We start from the raw sequence: 22,923 nt of genomic DNA, 5'->3' as shown, positions 1-22,923 counted from the left end.
GATTTAACAGTTTGCTTCGTTCGAGACCTTTGTTTGAACCGAAGCGTAGGCCTAGCGTGAATTTTTATCGCTAGTGTCGGCGGCGTGCTTTCTTGAGCGAGGTGATGGTGGCTGTAGTGTGTTTGAACATGTCAACATGCTAAGCCTTTTCGCAAGTGTTTTTTTTTAATGACATTCGTCAGTACGAGAGCCACGTGGTCTGCATCCTGGGAGAGCGAGGCTGAGCGCCCGCAGAGCCGTGGCAAGCCTGAAGCGAGTGAGTACGGAAGCCTCGTGGGTGGTCCGAATTTCTTATGTAAATAGCTTCTTCTATCTCTTTGACTCGGATGAAGTCGCGGCTCTGGGAGCCGGGTGGCCGCGGGCCACGGGTGCCACTACGGGCTGACTGGTATTGCAGCCTGGCACCGGGCGCTCCGACACCGTCTGGGACGGTGGGCGCCGTCAACTCGGATGCTGCGTGCACCGAGCGGAGTAGGACCACCTCACAGAGCTAACGTCTCCTCGCGGCTGCCTGTTTTGCGCCCATTTTGGGTGTTGTTTTTGGATGCCGGTTGTTGTCAGGGTAGCGACACTTTAGGCCTAAGGCTTTACGAAGCTGCCTGTCGCACGTGGAGGGACACAACCTGGTGGACCGTGGCGTTGAGGTGTTGCAATTCGCTTCCCTCATTCTATTTAGCCTCGCACGAATTGAAATTACTCATTCGACTCAAGAAAGCGAGCTTCGTTCACGTGAACTTAGCATCTGAGTACCTGCCCGATCTTTTGCTAGCCGAGTTGAACATCGTACCACGTGGGCGATGCGCATGCATAATTCCTCTCCCTTGCACTACTTTAGTGTTTGCCGAGTGTGTTGAGTTTACGCAGCGTGATTGGAGTCACCTGCACATCGTCTGCGCTGCTGCCCCGGACTACGATCGAGCCACCCCGGGCGATGGTGATGCTGTGGCCAGTTCGGCGCGAGCGAAGCTTGTTCGTACCGACTATTGCGTCGTCTTCTCCGGAGTCCTGCCCTGGCATCGTGCCGTCGAGTCTGCAAAGCTGCTGCTGTGACCGGCGGACGCCAGCGGTGCACCCAAGGACAATGTCGGCTCGCATGTTATGGACAGCGTGCGGACATTTCTTCGGCGCGACCACTGTTTAATGTTCTACCTTGTTTGCAAAGCACAGTTTGATGTTAGACCGTGTCACATGTCTCGCCGGAATATGTAGTGATTTAAGGTTGGGGGGATGTGGGGATGCGTGACTCTCACGCCTCCCCTGAGATCTAGTTTTCCCGCATGGCTCGTCTCCTGCAGGGCGGCTTCGCCCGCGGCGGTTGGAGTGGTACAAGCGCGGTGCGAGAGATGGCGCGAGCGTCGCGCCGCTGCGGGGTTACTCGGGCGCCGGGAGACAAGGCGCTCGGGCTGTGGGGTTCGAGACAGCAAGCGGGACGGCCGCGCCGCACGTGCAGCGACCCTCTTGCCCGGCGGGTCGGCGCACGGCGGGGACGTCTCCTGCGTGCGCGCCGACCCATGCTTCTGCGAGACCGCCTCGCGTGGCCGCCCTCGAACGCGCCACGATTCGCGTGACCATACGCGCGAACGACCAGGCCTTGGGATCCAGCATGGGGCGAACATATTCGCTCGCTTCCGGTCGCGGTGAGTCAGACTTCTAGATTTGTCGCGCGCCCATCGGCATGTTTTGCGGATAGCAACTCGGCTAGCAGGCATTGATTTATGAAAGGTGCAATAAATGCCCTTGTGATTGTTTGCACTACTGTGTACTGTCGTTCCTTTGTCCCAAGAGTACGGGTGAGAGACCCCACAAGGCTCGCTCGACTGCTACCCGGTTAGCCCAAGTGCAGCATGCGCACATACTCAATCAGACTTGCGGTAAGCCTTTGCCTGTAAGCACTGTTGCACTGCGGTGCGGTGCATCTCCACAACATAGGCACAGCCAATGGGCGATGTCACGTCAGTGATTCCCCATTCCAGTTTTTGGACATAACCGGGAAGAGAAATGCAACAAATGGGAGGCCGAATAACAGAACCCTAAGAAAACTAATTGGGAAAGGTGCTCCAGAGCATAATAGACATGAAAATGCAACAAACAGGATCCCATCTATGAGATTCTACTGTGTCTTAAAGATGAATGCACGAGCACTTTCAGAATAGAGGCGGCTCTCCTTCAGTCCAAAGCCACGTTGCATGCTACCATAGTCTCATGAACACTTAAAATAAACACATGCCGCCGCAATATGTGTGAAACTGCTGTCAGACATTCGAGTGACTCAGCAGTCTCATTTATTAAAACAACAATGGGAGACAACATTCATGCAAAGATCTTTTCCTCTCGACGCTTCTTCGTGACAACGGTACCAGGCTTGTGTTGTGCATCTGGGTGGTTGGCCAGTTCGGGTGGGCATGTGGAGACTGGACTGCTCAGTATCAGCTGCTTGAGGTCGTAGAACAGGTGGGAGTCCTCCTTGGTAACAAAAGACACAGCCTTGCCGTGCAAGCCTGCTCGTCCAGTACGGCCGATACGGTGAGTGTAATCTGCAGCAGAAGCAAAAAGTGTTTGACTTGAATTGTATTGAGAACAGTGCAACAGCAAATGCAAGGAATTTCCACATGAGCAAGACATGCCCACTTTAATTTCAGGTACACATGAAATCATGCCATAACCTAGCAGCGTTTCACTTTCTGAGATGATGACTCTTGATATCTCCAAAAAATGTGGACCAACAGCAATCAGCAACATTGCCGCCATGACCTCAGCAGACACCAGTAAAATACTGTTATTACTAGCATAGTGAAAAAACTCTTTTTTCTCAAAAACTGAACGAAATCAAGGGTCTGTTCGAAATGTGGTGTAAACTTTATGGGTACTTTTTCAAAACAACAAAAATTGAAAAAAAGGCAATGGCTAAAAAAAATTGTCAGACAACTTCGCCTTGAAGTGAATATGCGGTAAAACCCAGCTAATTCTGAATATATCAGATAATTCGGACTCGTCCTTTGGCCCTGGAAAGTGTACGCATTACTTAATATAATAAAGCTATCGTTAATTCGGATTATTTGGACGCATACCGGTTGATTCGGACAACCCTCGGAGTGCGGACAGGGCGAAGCGCCACAAACGTGTGACGCAAAAAAAGCAAGAGCGGTGCTAGCGGTCAACTGAAATGCAGTCAATTGAAACGAAGCGGAGGAGTCATCTGCGGAAACCGTGCGCGGCGCACTGCAGAGAAAGATAGAAGCGAATGCACTAATATTTCGCCGAGCAGCATAGTGCCAATGGTACAGGCTTTCGCGTGACCTGCAAAATTGCGCAGGGGAGATCTCGATCGCTACACCTAGCCCAGCACCGCACAGTAGAAGTGAATGCACTGATCTTTTGCACTGCAGCGTGGAGCAGCGCAGCATGGTGCTGCTCACGCAGCCAGGCACGTGCAAGAAGAGGAGGTCAGTGGAGAAGCGCGATAGTGAGCTGATGCTCGTATGCAAGTGCGCAGCTACACGCGGTGGTGAGAAAGTGCTGCTCTGCGACGTATTTGACATGAGGACACGGAAGTTTTCAACTGCCGTGGCGAACGAGTACCAAACCCCGCGGAAAGTGATGTACTCGGCGCGCAAGGGTCAGGTATTTTTTACGCGTAAGCGAACTGTCCAGCTCTTCAAATCGGCAGTGTCTGTCTGAAGCCGCAAAGTGAGCAAATGAAAAAGGCGCCTGGAGGTGAAGAAAATCGGGCACCGGGGAAAGTACAAAGAAGCGTGAGCATGCAGCAAACGAACGCCACCTAGAGAAAAGTGTAGGTAACATTGAGCAAAGGCGGAAAGGACAAATGAGGCGAAGCGTCACAGAGGACGAAGGTAGGCAGAGGCGTACTGGGATGACCTCCTCTGGCAGTTGCTACAGGTTTTGTTTGTGATACAGACGTATTGAGATAACATAATCCTCACGCGTCGTACGCTATGTGTGCAAGTGACAGCATATGATAGTGAGTCGACGATGGCAGCTCAATCTCGTGTGCGCAAGAGAGGAAGCGTACCGAATCCCGTTGCGCACATGACTACCGGGGGGAGGGGGGCGTGACATAGTATTTCGGCCACGTGCGCTCGCACGGGCTTCATCTGGAAAGCGATCTGCTTTTGGATCACAGTTAGGTGGGGCGATGGCGTGTAGCTTTGCGTGCACTGTGTTCTCACCCCTCAGTTTCTGTAGAAGCGTCACTTCACTCGCTGCTACTGCCACGATTCCTCACGCCAGGGTTTTGACAGCGAGTGTCGTGCACTGACGCCATGCTAGTTAATTTAGTTAGTAAGCGAATGTTAACAATGAGCCTTCTACTCCGGCAGCTGCTGTGTATGGCACCGTCGCCAGATATGGCGCGGACAGTGTAGGTGTTTAGGCGCACAGAGGGCCGATAGCGCCATGTGCGCTATAGCACCCATACGCTTGCGCATCACCTGCATTCATGAAGTGAAATGTCACTGTAAATTTGGGTTTTAGAAGACTAATGTAGTTCGTTATATCCATCGATAGGACAAGTTCACTTCGTTAAGACGAGTATTTGAAAATATGGATCTCTATGGGAATTTCAAGGGGAACTTCATTTACTTCGCTATATCCATTATTTCGCTAACACTCGAATTTTGCCATATCAAAATGGGATATGATGACATAATGAATGTAATGGAGTAAATGGAATTACCCTTGAAATCCCCTCAGAGATCTCTGTATATAAAACCTTGTTTTAATGAAGTGAAGTTGTCCTGCCTATGGATATAACGAACGATATTCGTCTCTGAAACGTAGAGATACCCAACCGTTGCATGCCGAATACATCGCTTTAAGCGGGGTTTGGCACTCTTCGCTGCAGCAGTTCAAAACTCCCGCATCCTCGCATTGAATACGCCATCAAGCAAAACTGGTCTTCTCACCACTGTGCGTAGCTGCGCACCTGTGCAAAAGCAGCAGCTCACTATCGTACTTCTCCATTGACCTCTCTCTTTTCCACCTCTGGCTGTGCGAGCAGTGCCATGCTGCGGCGGCTGTGCACGGCGGTGCGAAAGATTAGTGCATTCACTTCTGTGCGGTGCAGCTGGGGGTGACCTCCAACATCTCACAGGTGAAATCTCAGAGGTCACACCCAGGCCATGCATTCATTTCTCCTCCAGGCAGTGCGCCGCGTGGGCTGTCAGCTGGGCGTGGCCTCCGAGATCGCATTGCCATCGGTGCCAGCTGAGACAAGTTCGTTTGCCCCCTCAATCACACAGCGGAGCACTGTGTTGTGCTACATGCTGTTCGACTGGGATGAGCCAAGTGGAAAGTGGACGCGAAAGACCATCACTATGGAACAGAAGGCAGCTATCTAAAGGCTGTCATGTCAGGTGCTAAAAACTTGCATGTCGCACACGCCAGGTTTTTTCTTTCTTTTTTTATTTTATTAAAATTTCATTGCATGCTTGGCCGTGTTGTGGTTCTGCAGGCCGCAATGCTTTCTTCTTACTTCCATGTTTACAATAGTGCACCCCATTGGGCATATATTGCAGTAAATAGCAATAACGTACATAACAAAGTAGCAGATATAACAAAGTAATTTTGGCTCCCCCTTCATCTTCATTAAAACGAGGATAGAGTGTATGCCGTTTCGTTATAACGAGGTTTGGGTGCAGTCCCACTCAGCGCAATGTCAGAAATGCAGCGGAAGCTGACGAAGATGAAGATCGATTCTACAGCAGCCAGCACAATGACATCAAACTTGAGTCTACATTGCGATGGACAGAATATTTGTTGTCGGCAAGCTCAGTGGCAAAAAAATAATTAGGATGTGCGTGCAGCAGTGAAAGGCATGCCTACTTGGACAAAAATGTGGGTACTGCGCATTGGCCAAACGGGCCGCACTTCTAAGGAAGTCACAAGAGCCTTGCTACTGTAAGCGCTAATCAGTGACAAGGTGATGAGAACTGCTGCTTCTGCATTGATTTTGTGCAATATAGAAACAAAGTTTGTGTATTTTTTACAGTAAATAAAGGTGGATTGGCATAGCAAGCATTTATTTATTGTTTGCTTGATACCTTCGATAATTCGACATTCGATTAATCTGGCTACTTTTTTTCTATTCCGTCAAATCCGAATATACAGGGTTTTAATTACATGTTTGCTATTAACAAAAAGGGTGCCGCATTCTGCAGTCAAACCCACTTATAACGATACCGGTTTTAACAATATATTGGTTATAACAATGAGAAGCTGCTGCATTGTCAACTTTTGTATGTTTTCCATGGTAAAATAACCCGCTTACAACAATGCCCCGATAACGCATTATCGGTTATAATGATGAAGTCTGGCTGCTGGGTGTCAGAGCCGAAAGATAGTGAAATGTGAAATCCTTGAAAAGTAAGAAAGAAAACGAGAAATTCAAGCCGCTGCATGATGGGCCGCTGCTTTAACAGCCACTGCAAGCTCATTTTACATCAATCTCCGCACGCCTCTCTCCCATCGCCCTTCCATTTCTCCGAACACAAATGGGCTGCGCCCATAGCTCTATGCCGCCCCTCCTTCCGAAACATGAATGGACCAAGCCAACTGCAATGCTCACATGTCGCTCGCTGGCTCCTCATTCAGCTCAGTACTGCAAACAGCTTAATCACTTGCATTCACCTTTGTTGGTTGCGTTGAAATCATTCCTGGCCCTGCGGTTTCTCAGCTTCGTTTGACCAACAGTTGTTTTGACTCGCCGCCGAAACGGAAGATGGCTGAACTGCCTGCTGATCACTGGCAACGCATGACATTGCCCATGAAAAGCGCACAGCTATGGATTTGAAAACTAAGTACTCCTAATTTATGAGGCGATAGTCGCTAACGTGCTTCTTTCAGATAGTGACAGCGACGACGGCAACGATGATGTGGTAGGGCAGGCTGGCTCAACATTGTCCTCACAGGACGCCCAGATGATTCAGTCAATCCAGGGCTTCGTTTTTGCGAGGAACCTTCCGCTGCACTATGTGGAGCACCGGGATGCCTTGGAGAAAGATGTCGGCAAGCTTTGCGTAAAGCATGCAAGGCTGACGGACATAGGGTTTTCTTGTGCAAGCCAGTGAGAAGCATGTGGTGAGATGCTTGCGGCGATCTCACCTCAGCATTTCTTTCGGATTTCTCAAGCTAACAGGCTGCCATGGCAGCCTCTTCGCAATTTTTAAAAGGCCCCTTTTAGGGCCACCAAAGTGATGCCTTGGCGGTGCTCACATATTGCATGCCACCCGTGACCCCTCTTTGCACTTGTTGTCGCAGTGCCATTCTTTAGCACCGACAGCCGCGGCTTGTTGCATGCGGTCAGAGCACCCAGGAAGCAGTTGAATGAGTGAACACAATCAGCAGCTGGATGGAGGAAGGTGGTGGGAAGGGGCACCGGCCTCCCTGCCATTATAGTTTTCTCATATCAGCTCTGCAATCTCCCTATTGATTTTTTCATGCAACCCGGTTATAATAATTATCGGTTATAACACTTGTTATAAGTGGTTTCGACTGTATTTGTAGCATGAAACTTGTCATGCTGCTTCTGCCAGTTGTGCACGCAGACTCCATCAACACCAAAATGCTTTTCCTACAGCATAATTCCTCTGCTTCACCACATACTTTAGGGCCTTTGAGTTAAAACTGGCCATATAACTAGAATGATGACCAATTTCCCACAGTAAAATACAAGACAGGAAGAAAAACAAGGAACAGAAAACATGTCACGGAGCAGTCACTTTCGAAGCAGGAAAAGCAGGAAAAGTCGGCAAGATGAGACTATGTAACAAAATACCATATTTATTCGAATCTAGGTCGACTGTTTTTTCCAAATAATCATATGCAAAACTCTAGGGTCGGCTTAGATCCGAGGATTTTAAAGAATGCACCTGTTTGTAACTGAAAATGATAAATATGGTCCATAGCTAGCGCCATCTAGATAAGTCAGTACTGCAGCCGCTACTAGTCGGGCCAGTAGCCTACAGAAGTGCACAAGCGATGTCGTCGCTTTGACCTGTGTCGTATCAGAGCCGGTTCTATGGCATCGGCGTGCCGATAGTGCCGCTTTCACTATACACTATATACTCTATAGTGCCACTTTCAAACGAAAAGTTGTGCTAGCCGCAGAGGCATAGTAAGCCAGGCGGGACTTCAGCATCGATGAGAAAAACGTCCGTCATTGGAAGGGGCAACAGGAGACTCTTTTGCATATGCTGCAACAAGGAGATGACAGCGATAAGATAAGTGCGCAATAGCAGAGAGGAGCTGTTCACCGAGATCGCGCCACGTTTCGACGTGTGCGATGCTGGACTGTCTGCACATGGGTGGGCGCGCGGATACGAGCTCGCATGCGTTTGCAAGCGTACGTGTGGTCTGGGCTATAGGGACCAGGCTAACGGTGGTGACGACGTAGAGTGTGCTCGGCATGTTCATATTAAATAAATGTTGTTATCATTCTGTGAACGCTGTCCTCACTTTTTTTGTTTTGTTTTGGCCTACATTCAAGATAAGTTTTATGTTTTCTGGCTTCGGACATTCGGGGATCGGCTTAGAATTAGGGCTGGCCTAGATTCGAATAAATATGGTAAGAAATGGGCAGTGGATTTTGGCAGAGAATGCTTCCCGTAACAATCATCAGCCATGATGGTGTTCCTTGCAGAGCAAGGGTACGTTTTATTCAGGCGAGATATTCTCGAGCGATCACGTTCGGTGTACTACCACCTTCACAAGATATTGTGTGATTTGGCACCAGACGCATCGAAGTAGACAGCCAAAAGCATTCGTTACACTATGAAACAATAGTGAGCTTAGCAGAGTGGCCGAAATTCTGTGCAAATTTTGTGTCCTCGATAGCGACAGCTTCTACTCAAAGAGACAGCCAACAACGGCAAGATGGCAACTTGCGGAAAGGTAGGCAAAGAAACCTTCACTTTAAAAAAGGTTTACACATGGCTCACTGATTCATTCACTTTTAACTGTGCACGTCATTCTGATTGTTATGCTGGTGGAGCATTCATTTTTACATTGAGAGCCATCTCTCTGTGGCACGAGCTATGATCATCAGCAAATTGAGTCAACAGGGAAACTACAGCAAGGGCATTTGTTTGTGGGACTGCGTGGGACCAAAGTTGGGGACATGAGTATTACGAGGAAAAAAAATTGAAATTTTCAAGAGCATTTACTGTGCAAGTATGTTCATCGTGCGAGTGAATAAGGTGAACAAAGGAGATACCATGGAAACAATATGAATGGGAAGGAATAGTGTGCAAGCTCACAGGTTGACTTTTAAATTCCGCGACAACCCTCTCTGGCATATTCACTCACTTATGTTCTCAAGCCCCATGCACGCTTTACAGTTACAATCGTTTATTCTGCAGCACCAGTAAACAAATAAAAGTGTTATATATAATACACAACAACTGCTGGCTAATATAACATGACAAAATGATAAAGAAGTTATAATGAACATAGATCAAATAAATAGCCAAGAAAACTTGTGCGATGTGACATAATTGTGTCTCCCCCTCACCTTCGATGGACTTGGCCATGTCGTAGTTGATGACCATGGAGACATTGCGGATGTCAATACCACGGCCAGCGACATCTGTGGCCACCAGCATGTCCTTTGAACCATTCTTGAGGCTGGCCAGGGCAAACTCACGCTGCTCCTGGCCCTTGCCACCGTGCAGCGTACACGCATTGAACTGCAGGCAACAGTGAAGATCAGATCAGACGCAACACGACACATGCAAAGCTACAGGCCAATACAAGAGCTGCATTTAGGATAGTTACTTATTTGAGGCCTTAATTTTGAAGATCTAAAAAAAAATTTTGCAGAGAGCACATGCGACTTCTGAGCACAGAACATATTGAGAAGCAGTAGAATCTCATTAATTCTAACTCCAAGGGGGCCAGAAATTTATTTGAGTAAAACGGAGTTAGAAATAAGGAGAGCCCCTCTAACATATAGCGCCCGATAAATTGTGCGATACATGGTGCAAAACTAAAACTTCATTGGGCTCTCATTGGAAAAGTCTTTGTCTTTTCTCCATCAGCGCACTACATGTGCCGAAAGAAGCCTAGGTTCCACATAAAGTTCAAGTGGGATAGGATCGCACCTCATGCACCGTTTGTTGTAGGTGTGAGGGTGAGCCGAAAGGATGGCGTCATCACGCGCACCATGCTCTCGCTACCAATTTAGGAGATGACATGATCATGAGCAAGCGATAGGAGGGAGGCACGCAGGTGAGCATGCGGTAACATGACTAAGCGCGTGCTGGAAACTCCTTCCTGCTCCTTTTAAGCTGGAACAGAAACACATTGCTCTGCTTGCTCCAGTTTGGTCTTGGCTTCCAGTGTGTGTTTCCTCGTCATTTTTAATGCAGTGGCATCACGGTAGCTAACGATGCATTGAACCTTAATCTTAGGCTCGGGTTTGTCCGAAAAGTGGTGCATTAGAGTTAGAAATTTAAACTTTGTTAGAAAAAGCCATTGCATGGTTTTCGGAGTTCAAATTCACAAGAGTTTCTCTATCTTCACTTGGCTGCGACCAACAAAGCAGTTCGAATTATTCATCAATTTGCATTAAGAGATTTCGAATTATCGGCAATCTCACTGTAAAAAGTCTATGCCATGAAAACTCTTGCAGCACAAGGAACACTGTACCACTTGTCATAAAAGCATACGTGGCCACACAAGAGACCAAGTAACAACACATTTACACACCTGGGACCTAACATCATGGACCTAACATCATATCGGTGGGAGGGATCTGTGAATAAACGGAAATATTTTGGCCCGTTTTCTCAAAGCAGCATTTCTGATGGTGTCATTGTCTTGGAGCAACAATATATTCAGTCGTGCTTATCCTACAGCAGTAATTATTTTTTTGCCAGTAAAGTAGTGAATTGGTCAGTGAAGTAGGCCTAAAATATGAATAAATATCATCACAGAAAATTTCTAAAAGTAATAATTTTTCCTGGCAGCTGCATTAGCTTTTACTTTGAAAATTTTGACATGCGCTAATTTTGGTCCAAATTTGTGAAAAACATCCCTTCTTGCCTGGTTGGACCCCTGTATCATCCTTGATCAATTCAGTATTCAAGCATTTGCCGTAATCACCACGAACATGTCCTGAAATGTTTTTTTTGTCGTTTTCTCAAAACGACATTTTTGATGGTAGTGTAGTTCTGGAGTGACGATATCTCTGGTTCTACTCATCTTATTGCAATAATTCTTTTTTCGTCAGAAAGGTGGACAAATTGGGAGTGCAGTAGGCCTAAAATGTGAACAAATATCATTACAGAAATTTTGAAAAAGTAATAATTACTCCAGGGTTTCACTAATGCCTTCTGCTTACAAAAGTTTGACATGCTGTAACTTTGGCATAAATCAGTTTAGAACATTCATTCTTGTAGCACTGCAACCTCTGATCATTCAACATCATTTTGATGTGCCAGTCTCCTTCATTAACAGCCAGCATTGTAGAGAGAACTTGCCTCCAAATTAGTCCATACAAAAGAACTTGAATTGCCTATATTTTGAAAATACTCGTTGCATGGGAAAACCAATTGCATATTTGAAATCAGTATGTAAAAATACATAAGTGATGGAAGTTTTATCAAATTGTGGCCACAAATAAAAAAAGAAAATTTAAGTGGGGTGTCCCCCTTAACCTTCCGAAAAATTTTGAAAAAAAAAAAGGTTCCATCAACAACCAATGCATGCTTCACCAATGCATGTTCAGAGATGGCGAAAGATCGAAAAATATTGTTGCTCTATTGTCCCAGTACATCATTAATGGTTACATATTGTGTGCCGCATTCAAGGCACAGTAGTAAGGACAATAGACAGCCTAATCCTGATTCAAGTAGGGCCTACAAGCCATATTAATAAGACAAAAGTATACATTTTATGGAAGTAAATATCGTATTGGCCAAAAATCTAAGCAAGCATCCTGTCACAAGCAGTGGGCGCTTTTAGCTTTTACAGTTAAGATTAAAAAAGTGCACAAAATGTAGCAGCCGCAGACAACAATGCTAAGGACAAGTTGTGTATATATATATATAGGCCATGAAATCAAAGAACTTTACAAGCACCTGACATCATCTGTTAGCAAGGGGCAAGCTACAACCTAATCTCTGCTTGCACAATAGAATTTTGTTCATACGTGCAAAGCAAAACACCTCTGATTCATATACAGTAAAACCTCATTAATTTTAAGTTCATTGGACTGCAACAAAATCTTTAAATTAAGCAGATTTTATACCTTAAAGGGAAAAAAAAGAAACAAGAAAAAGAAGAGCAAAATTGCGTGACACAAGCAAGGGACTGCTTGGTACTGTAGTTCGCTGCCCCATGGGTCATGGGGTGGCATTCTCGGGTAATCACTCTTGGAAATAAAGATGAGGGTTCGACGGAAGCCCGTCTGGTCGGGACGAAGCATGAAGCAATAAAACGACGAACACCGACCAAAAGAAGTACTAACAAGGGACTTCTTTTGGTCGGTGTCTGTCGTTTTATTGCTTAACTCTTGGAGATAGTTTCACTTTTGCAAGAATTGGTGCTGAACACATGCTGAATGCGTTAAGTACAGTAGAACCTTGTTTAATCATTTTGGAAAAAAAAAACGCTAGGAAAAAAAAAAAACAGGAAAGCGTAAGACCCTAAATCAATAAAAGATTTGACAGACTCAACTCTAGTTGACGTCTATGTAATGCGAATCGTTGCAGCTGTGAGACGTCGACGCACGTCAAGCTGGTGGGATTCGAGCGACTCAATATGCATTTTGTCGTTTTACTCTTACGCAGTGTTTCAAGATGGCGGTGGGAAACTGAGATAAAATCTAAGCTGGTGGGCGACACTGGAGTACGGTGCCGCCAGAGTGAAATATGACACTCGCTTCATGGCTGAAGCACGTCATGGCTGCCACATTTCTGACACTGCCGCTGAGATATGTGAAGCTGAAAGCACATCGCTACATGCCGGTCTCAGAGGCCGCAACCGGAAACTACAAATTATCCAGGTAGATGTGCATGGGCTTTTCAAGTGGTGCAGTATTATGAGCATTACAAAACACGGGTCTGCACAAGCTCTATGATTATGACGAATTTTCAACTAAACTGAGATTGAATTATCAAGGTTTTGCTGTATTTGTCTACATCATCGTACCAACCACCAAAGCTGCTTGTTTCTATGAGAATATCTTTCAAGGGAACTGCCGCCTAAGCAAGTAGGCCCTGTATGCACTTGCTCTTGCATACAAGCACCTTAACAGTGATTTGAACCAAGCACCAAGAAGCAAAATGCGCAACGAACGACAACTGGGTAATGGAAGTATCACGAGGACAAATACTGTTGGGTACAGCAGAACATCCTACATGGGCCAAACAATGTTAACCAAGGAACGGTAACACAAACAACCAGTCAGTTACAGAATAACAAAGAGTGATAATGTATTCGATGGCAGTGCGTTTTAATTGCGAGCCTGTGCAACTTCTGTTTGAGAATGAGAGAGCACTTACGCCCATCTTCTCAAGACCCTTGGCAAGCACGTCAGCACCCTTCTTCTGGTTGACGAAGATGATAACAGGTGGTTCCACACCACGGTTAAGAAGCTCAACCAGCTTCTTCCTGCATGGGCCATAGATTTCTTAGAATCCCTACGTCAAGCACACATACACACACCACAGGATAACGTGTTTTTACAATATAGCTGCAGTAAACTGAAAGCCAACTTAAGGGTCTACTCAGACTGCTTGCTTGGCTAGAAACATTCTGAGCTCTACAATGACAGCCCAACCGATGCATGAAGGCCCTCAAAAAACAAACATGACTTGGTACAGCCACTAAATCCATCTACGCGCACTGACACCCTGCTTTTGCCTTGTCACCAAAGCAAAAGGAGAGATCGGGAGAAGATCACAATGTTCAAGCAGCCTTGAGGGATGAGGAAACAAGGAGAAATCTACACAACGAAAAGCTGTGTTGCACAGCCTCCCTCTACTTGAATGTCATGGCCCACCAACAAGCCCGACAAGCACCGAACAAACCAACAAGTAACATCTCATTCATGTTGCTAAGTGCTTTCCACGTGAACACCGCCAAAGGTCGGACACGATCCTTTGAAGGATTTGCCCTACTGCTGTTACTAACCCACTGAAGCTGAAAGTTAGCACGATGGTATAATATAAGGACATAAATGCAGACTGACCTCTTCTCAGACTCAGTGACAATGTGCACAATCTGTTCCACCCTCTCCACGGGCTTGCCCACCGAGCCAATATACACAATGGCCGGCCTTCGCAGGTAGGAGCGTGCCAGGCGTTCCACAGCCGGAGGCATGGTAGCTGTGAACATCACAGTCTGAAATGTGGAATTCAAATGCATAAGTGAGTATTGTCTCTGAAAAGCGACAATCGTCCTGCTCACAATTAACCCATTAATAATGGCAGAAACACCAAGCTTACAATGACACAATCATGAGTGCCCGGAAGCTGCACTTTCTTTACATTATCAGAAGCAATATAAACACAATCTCTCACGCAGAAGTTAGGCGAAAGCATTCACATTTGGAAGTTTTAATCATATTTCGAATGTGGTCTGTTGTCCTCCAGTTGCAGAAACTGCTGATGGTAACAAGCTTCAGGGAAAGAGCGTTTGGGCCTCAGAAGCTTTAAATAAAGTTGTCTTTAGCCAAACTTTATCTGAAGCTTCAAAGTTCTAACGTTCTAAAGAGTCAGTTCCACTCCCATATGAACGTGAACGGAATGTCAGAAATGTTCGACAACTTTTCTTTAGAGCTAAAAATACTAATGAAATATACATAGTCCTGGGAAGGCAAACAAGGTGAGTATGGAAACTGAGAAAATCACAGAGTCACCTTCACAGTCCAGAGGCTCCCGCATAATATATGTAGTGAATCAAGGTCACAAGCATAAAAGCTAAATCGTTGCCAGCGACAAACGACCTAACAAACATCCTAAAAAGACAACTCTGCACAAATTTTCCACTGTCAAAGTGAAAAGGAAGAAGACCCTGTCACACACACCTGCCTGTACTTGTGTTTAGATGCAAAGTTAGCGAGCAGCTTCTCTTCATCCTCAGCATCATCTGTGTCTGGCTTCTGGTTGGTGACAGGCATGTAGTCCAAGATCTTCTGCACCTCACCCTCAAAGCCCATGTCAATCATACGGTCAGCCTGCAACAACAAATGCAAACTGAGGAGACGATGACTCACTGATCACATGAGCAGAACAGCAAAATTTATCGTTTTACCCCAATGACAATTGTTACACCATTACATTACATCACACTATTACTTTGAAGATAACAAAATACAATGCGGAAATAACCTTAATTCACCATATCTGGCTTTGGCAGGCTGCAAGAGATATTTATTGGCAGTAGATAAGAATGGAAGTTCCAGCAAAACAAAATGTTTCCAGCTAAAATAAACCTTTTCTCTTTGCACACTCCTCAGTTCAAAAGGAATGTGTGCCCACCTCATCGAGAACGATGTAAGTGCATCGACTCAGTACCAGGTACCGGTTCTCCAGGACATCAATCAGACGACCAGGGGTGGCAATCACAATCTGCATAGAAAATAAGGCATGATATCCCTGTTCTGACGAATGACACCATGATGATAATAGCACGAGAATTTGGAAACCCAAATTCAACAAAGCAACAAAAAGCACGGCTGGTCAAACACCAAAAGCTACCTCTTAATTTTTTTTTTTTTTTAGTACAGAGAAGTACGATGCCACAAAATGGCCCTAGTAGGTATTCCCATAATACCGGCTACAATACCAGTAAACACAATTGCAATACCACATGGTGGCAAGGACAGGCTAAAGAAATGCTTTGTATTTCTGTGTTCAAATAATGCTTGAGTCAGTGTTCAGGCACTATCTTGAAAATAGTGTTACAACAGTTGATGCATGCACAAGTGCAGTAGAACCTTGTTCATGTGTATTGAAAAAAAACGCGAGGACAAAAGCACTAACTGGGAAAACATACAATCTCAAATAACTAAAAAAATTGACACTCAACATTTGTTGATATCTACGTAATGCGAAGTACAGTGGGATCTCAATAAACGGAAATTAAACGAAAATGCCTCTTAAATGGAACACTATCTTCATGGTTGGTTGGTATTGTATTCATGCAACTGTATTCAGCTTTGTCTCTCAGTAAATGGAAATTCTGATAAACACAACCAATTTCCCTGGTTCCTTGAGGTTCCAAGAATCCACCGTATTGTGCAAATCATTGCATCACGAGATGCCAACACGATGTGCGTTGAGCTGGTGGGGCTCCAGCGACTCAAGACACATTGTGTTGTTTTCCTATTCTGTAGTGTACTGTACTAAAACAGCGAAAGGAAACTGAAAAAAAAAATTGAGCTGGTGGGCGACATCAGAATACGATACGATGCCTACAATGCCGCCGGAGCAAAATGTCATGCTCACATCGTGCCGCCTGCAGCAGGGAATGGCGGCACCTTTGGGTTATCACCTACTAAAAGCATGTAGTATGCTTCCAACGGCACTACGTCTGACACACCGTAAAACAGATAGGAGAAGATGCTTATCACAACAAGGTTAGTGGCGATAGCTGTAAATGTGACGTGCGATGACCCGGGCGGAGATTTGCTGGTACCGGAATAAGAATCAACCTTAGAAGCATGGAAGCTTGGACGAGTTTGGAAGACACAATGAAATAACTTTACAGTGCCGAAAAACGAGGGCAGACGAAAAGAACAGACAGTATGAGCACGCCAGCATTCTCATGTGAGACGGGTGGGTGAATGTTGCGAAGCTAATACGGCAGGCGGCTGTTGTTCTCGATCACGCACGCCTCACTCTTTCACTCATTTACGTGGGATCTAATGGCCTGAAAACTTACCATACAATCAAAATCTGCAGCAGGGTATGGCAGTGCGCTTGGGTTATCGCTTATTAAAAGCGTGCAGTATGCTTCCAATGGCAATACGCACTGTTAAACAGGTGAAGATGCTTATCACAATAGTATTAGTGGTGATAGCTGTGAATGCAGCGCGCGATGACCCTGGAGGAGAGTTGCTGGTACCTGAATAAGAAACTGAGTGCACGCCTGAATTTTCACCTGAGACGGGCGGGCGAGTATGTTGCAGTGAAGCTGCCACAGCGTATGACATAGCCGTGCATGCTCTATCTTGGAAGCAATCTGCGATGGGGACAGAGTGCGCTGAGTGCTGATAGCTTCATGTGTGCTGTGTTCTCGCCGCTTAGTTTGCGTTGAAGCGAGAGGCAGCATGAAGGTGAATTTGCTCAGTGCTGCTGCCACGCTTCCTCATTCCGGCATTGTGACAGCAAGTATGCGCGGTCATACAGTAAGATGCATTAATGTTTGCTTGCGCGCGTGACAACATGCTTGTTAATTGAGTTATTAAGCGAATGTCAAAAAGTTCACATGGCCAATAAAACTACATACTATCCTTACTTTGTATGTATTGCAGGAAATTTCCGCAGTGGGCTTGTTGGTTTGACATAATTAACACTGTTGCGGAGAGCGATGAAGGGACTGGACTGCACTCACAACTAGTGAATTGGGCAACAGCATTTTACTTCACATTGTCACGCCTGAACAGCCACATGCAATCAATAAAATGTCTTTGCTTTAAAGCTGCATCCGAGCACCGCTAAGCATATTAGGGTAGCTTGCATCAGTGCATGCATAAACATGGAGAGCTGTCTGCACGTACACTATTTACTCGATTCTAACATGCCTTTGATTGTAACAAGTATCCGTTTTCTGCTACCACGAAAAAGAAAAAAAAAGAAAAAAACCCCTCGATTGTAACGCGCACCTGTTTGCCGTAAAAAAAGAAAGGTCCTTTACAGTACTATGCACCTCATTCTTTCATACAGAAATACAACTTTATCTCATTTGGAAAAACAAATATTTACTCCCAGTACACTAAAGTTGCGATAAATAGAAAAAGTCGCACTTTTGTCCGAAAGACGAAGCATCGATTGCGATAGCAAATTAGTAGACAGCAATATGAAAAGTAAGGATAGTAGTTTTATCGGCCGCATAAACTTTTAACCATTCACTTACTAACTAAATAAACAAGTATGGCGTTATACGTGCACAAGCAAACATGAACACATCTCACTCAGTGAACGCAGACACTCTTATCAAAACGCTACAGTGAGGAATTGCTGTAGCAGGAGCGAGCGAATTGACCTTTGTGCAGCCTCTCGCTTCAACATGAACTAAGCGACGAGAACACAGCACGGTGCGCCTAGATGGGTAGACTGTCTCCATCGCAGATTGATTTCAAGATAGGGGCCACGCGGCCGCACCATACACAGCAGCTACCAGAGTAGAACACATCTTCTGTTTGCACCAGTCCCGTACACAACTTTTGGGAACTCCGAACGCCCATGATGCGGCCCGATTTCCATCCACCTCCGCACAAATGATCACTTTCCTTTTAATTACAGCATCGCGTGTCTTCACAGTCGGCACTTCCGTGCTGACAGAGCAAACGCAGAAAACAGGAAAACGGACAGTGTACTAACCTAAGCACATGTACTACAGCACATGAAGGAAGCTACAGCAGCTAGGCTCAAAGAATGTACAAAGTGGCCATTTTAAAATGCCGATGACCATAAGTTAACGCAGATTTAGGGCTGTACTCGAATCTAACATGCACGCAATTTTCGTACAGTCGAACCCGACTATATCGAACCCATTTACATTGAATTATTCTATATACCGAACAATTTCTGGTCACGGTACAGTTACGAGTATATATAGCAAAAATTTCGCTTACATCAAACAAAAATAGCAGAGACTCCCGATATATCGAACATCAAGCGGCGGAAAAGTGCCCCCAGAACCGGCGCTTTCATCAACTATCGAACCCCTCCCCCCCCCCCCCCATGAGTGTACTGTGCACTGTAAAACGCTCAAAAGGTTGAAAAGCCCTTCCGAAAAGTGAAGAAACACGCGGGATAGAGAAAAGCTACGGGTAGGGCCATAGAGCAAGCATAACATTGTAACTACGTTGTAAATCCCATTGGTCTCGTTTTTTTGTCGGTGCATGTTTTGGTTTCAATTGTAAGTCGACCCCTACACTTCAGATTTTCAAATTTAAAAAATGGGTCGACTTACAATCGTGTAAATATGGTACATTGCCGACATCGTACCAAGCACAAATGAAAGTGGGGACAATGAGGAAAGCAATGACAGTCCTTTGCCCACATCCTCCGAAGTGATTGGTGCACTCGCACTAGTCTGGTGCTTCTGCGCGAATGCGGAAGGTTGTGGCCTCAGCTGCTCCGACTCCTTAGACAATGTGGGGAACTGCGTGCGTCGCAGGCAGTGAAATTGCCACAGCAGAAGAAAATGCAGGACTATTTCATGCGAAACTAAGCTAGTTTCATCAATAAAGCGATCTTATAAATGGTATGTGCTTTTATGACATCCAATTATTTAGCAGGCTTATATCGAATGATGCTCTATATCAAACTGATAGGCGCTTTTTTGCGAGTTCTATATAGCCGGGTTCGACTGCACCCGTTTTATCGGACAAAAAGTGCGTACGGTACAACAAACAAAGAAGTGAGATCTTAGTGTCACATTTGGCAAAATCCTGTGCTCACAGACAAAAGAGAAAGAGAAGAGGGGGGTGGGGGCTTCAAATCGCAAATGCCCTGTTGCGGCTACGTAACTTTGGAAGCAAATGACAGTATCATGACATTGACTATGAGCTCACCAGCACTTGTCAAAAATCGAACTGAGAGTGAGTGGTTTGTCCAGCAAGCACCACACCTGTAATAACACCCCAGTAGTGCAGTCTGCACAGGGCAGGAGTTTACCTCGCAGCCGAGACGCAGCCGGAACCCCTGCTCCTCACGGGAAAGACCACCAATGACAGCCACTGAACGGATTTCCAGCATCTTGGCAAACTTGGTAGTCTCCTCATCAATCTGCTGGGCCAGCTCACGTGTTGGAGCCATGATAATGGCATATGGTCCCTGGTCAGCATCCTCTTGCCTGCATACCGCCGGAAGAAGCACAAAAATTACTGACCGCTAGTTCCAAAGTCTGCAAGAACAAATGGACCAGGAACAGCATTGGTCAGGTGGCACACATCACAAAAATGGCTACATGAACATGCTGTTTACCCCCATTGCTTCCAGTTCTCATACATTCAGGATATAAGAACTACAAACAGTTTAAAAGGCCCTCAATTATCTGATGTTTTTCCCAGCTCACAGAAGCAAGAGTATAAAAATCACATGGACACAGCTCTCCAGAAAGTACTGACACATGACTTGCATAGTACACAATACAGATGACACAAGATGCAGAAAATTTTGTGTTTCCCATTCTTCCTGACATTTTTTACCAAGAAGTCAAGCTGTTTCCGCAGCATATGTCAACATAATACTTTGCAGACACAATCATCACCGCATGATCTACACAGCTCACCCCTCTGTTTGCAATAACAAAACATGGTGAAGGGCTCTTTAAGAGGAAACAGTTCTACTAGGAGAATTGAACCATAGAGCAGCTCTGCATGCCGAAGTGGGCAACACAGTCTTTGTCCAAGGCCACTAGTACGCAATAAGGAGTGATGTGTCTCAGCTCCTCCAGGAGATTCTACGAGAGAGACTGAACACATTATAACCACTGTGAGTTCACTGTGAGCTGTGAGTTCAACAGGGTGGACAAGACACTGTGCATACTTCTATGTGGTTCCTGCTAATTACTTCCTATACTTCATTTCACCTGTCATGTTGAAACGTGCTACCCGATGTCTGACCTTCCAGGTGTGAACAAGAAGTGATATTCATGTGAAAGCAACTGTCAGCAACTCTGACAAGGCTAGGTTTGCCCACAGCCAACAACCTTGTCATCTTTCACACACAGTAAGGTAAATAAGATACCATGTTAATTCCAAATTAAATTAAAGTGATGACTGCCCAAATATCATAGTCTGCAGTGTGGATCTAGTTTCCAGATTTAGTGCATTAATTAGCAAAACTCTGTACCATGGTGCTGTTTCCAGCCAGTTCCAGTGCATATATACTTTGCAAGTATGCCATGCCTCCCAATACCGGTCCGAAGGCACACGGTACAGCGAACGAAGAAAAAGAAAACTATCCATGGCTCTAGCAATGAGGTGGAATGAGGAAAGAACTGCAACGAAGACTTAACAAATTTTATGTGTATCAGCTGCGCCAAAATTTTATAAAATTTAAACAAAAGGTGAGACTGCAACTTTTGCCTTTGAATGTAGCTTCATGGCAAGGTGGAATTCGTTGCCATGGAGCCATACCCAAAGTAAAGTTCGTGTTGATACAAAATTTGCACATAAATATGCTTTGCATCTTATATGAGGTTCAAGTTTACATCAAGACTGCAATTCATTCAGCTTGGGAATGCTGAACATACAAACCAAAGTTCCGATTCATTACTCAGCTCCACTTCGCGACATTCGACACCCGTTACGAACACTGCTGTGTTTTTCAGTCTGCCATTAAGTGCTTGAAAATCTTCTGCACACATTTCCTTCATCAAAGACTTGCATGGCCGATCAGTCTTCACGGTTTGCACTCAATGACTAAACAGGGTGTCTACCAAGTTGACATTTCCAAATTCCCTGATTTTTCCAGGTTTTCCCTGAGCACCTTTGCAAAATTCCCTGAATGAGCCAGAACTTTGTTTTATGTCAAGACAGGCTGACACCATGTTGCTAGTATGCATGTTGAAACAAAAGAAATGACAATCCAATTTGAATAGTAAGAAGTAATATCTATTTTATTTAAAAACAAAACAGAAGGAAGGTGTTAGTAAAATCAACAGCGAAAGAAATGGTAAAACCCATTCCAAGTTGAGTTGAACATATTCAAATACAAATGAAAAGGAGATGCTTACATGAGTAAATATTTTTGAATATGAGATATTTCTATCAACTGATAGCAAGCTCATTGGTATGAGGCCTGAACTTTGTCACAATTAGGATTCTCTCTCGGCAGCTGGGAAGTCAACCTCAACTGTCCTGACATACTCTCAGCCCATACACAACATCTCGGTGTTGGGTTTCACTGCTTTAAAGAGTTTATTCTGGTTTGGCTGAGGGACACTTGCATCACGGCATCAGCTAACACTGTTTTTTGAGCTCAGCTCCTTCAAAGAGGCGGCGGCACGCTTCCTTTCCCGTTAATTCCTTAGTGCGTCGGTCCTTTCGGTTCTCATCCTCCTTCTGCCACCCTTTCACCCCATGGATCATTTGAAGCATCCTCTTGGTCAGCTGTACAGTCAACATCTCATTTTTCGGACTCGCTAGGGGCCGCAAAAATATCCGAAAAATCTGGCTGTCCGAAAAAAAAAATGAATGCATGTCTTTAACTGCCCTTAAAGGCTAAAATTGCCACAAGCACGTCAGAAAAAACTCTTTAAGCCTGTCAGTACACTTATTAGGCATATCGGTGCTCGCACTTTGACATGAGACGGGGGTGCATGCGTGTATAATTAAGGAATACATACTGTGTCCCGTGACAATTGCCCCTTCCCACCTTCGTTATGCTTCACCACCTAGCACTACTGTACTGAGGCGAAACTAACTTTCGGTGACTGGCATTACGCAACGCGGTGCTCTGCGAGCTTCGAAGCCAATCGTGAGGATAACAAAGGCGGAGTCGGTGCCATCGCTGACAGCGGCAAATTCTTTCAATGAAAAACACGGCACCGCACGGCAAGAAGCTTAATAGCGAACGTACAAGCAGCTAGGCTTAATGTTGACGCGGTAATGGCTACGGCTGCCAGCGGATCTGCATGCGAGAGTGCCGGTTCGAGGCGGCGAGATAACCAAAATGGCGGCGGTTGTGGCTTTGATTAATGCCATTTCAGACCTGCAGTCAGGGC

At 45.4% G+C, this 22,923-nt stretch overlaps 1 protein-coding gene across 2 annotated transcripts in view; it reads right to left on the bottom strand.

Annotated features, from left to right (window-relative positions):
* Positions 1-2,235: 2,235 nt before the first annotated feature.
* Positions 2,236-22,923, bottom strand: part of LOC142572554 (putative ATP-dependent RNA helicase DDX23) — a 45,323-nt gene continuing 24,635 nt past the window's right edge. For both annotated transcript variants that reach the window (XM_075681742.1, XM_075681741.1), the window contains exons 12-18: positions 19,869-20,046; positions 15,501-15,590; positions 15,047-15,196; positions 14,210-14,361; positions 13,521-13,629; positions 9,527-9,701; positions 2,236-2,534 (exon numbers count right to left, since the gene is read on the bottom strand). In XM_075681742.1, the coding sequence (XP_075537857.1) occupies positions 2,311-2,534; positions 9,527-9,701; positions 13,521-13,629; positions 14,210-14,361; positions 15,047-15,196; positions 15,501-15,590; positions 19,869-20,046 (1,078 nt within the window). In that variant the 3' untranslated portion in view covers positions 2,236-2,310. The remainder of the gene's footprint in view (positions 2,535-9,526; positions 9,702-13,520; positions 13,630-14,209; positions 14,362-15,046; positions 15,197-15,500; positions 15,591-19,868; positions 20,047-22,923) is intronic.

The sequence above is a fragment of the Dermacentor variabilis genome, chromosome 2 (assembly GCF_050947875.1).
Source record: "Dermacentor variabilis isolate Ectoservices chromosome 2, ASM5094787v1, whole genome shotgun sequence".
In the NCBI taxonomy this organism is placed as follows: domain Eukaryota; kingdom Metazoa; phylum Arthropoda; class Arachnida; order Ixodida; family Ixodidae; genus Dermacentor; species Dermacentor variabilis.
This window is presented reverse-complemented; position numbering and strand designations above follow the sequence as displayed.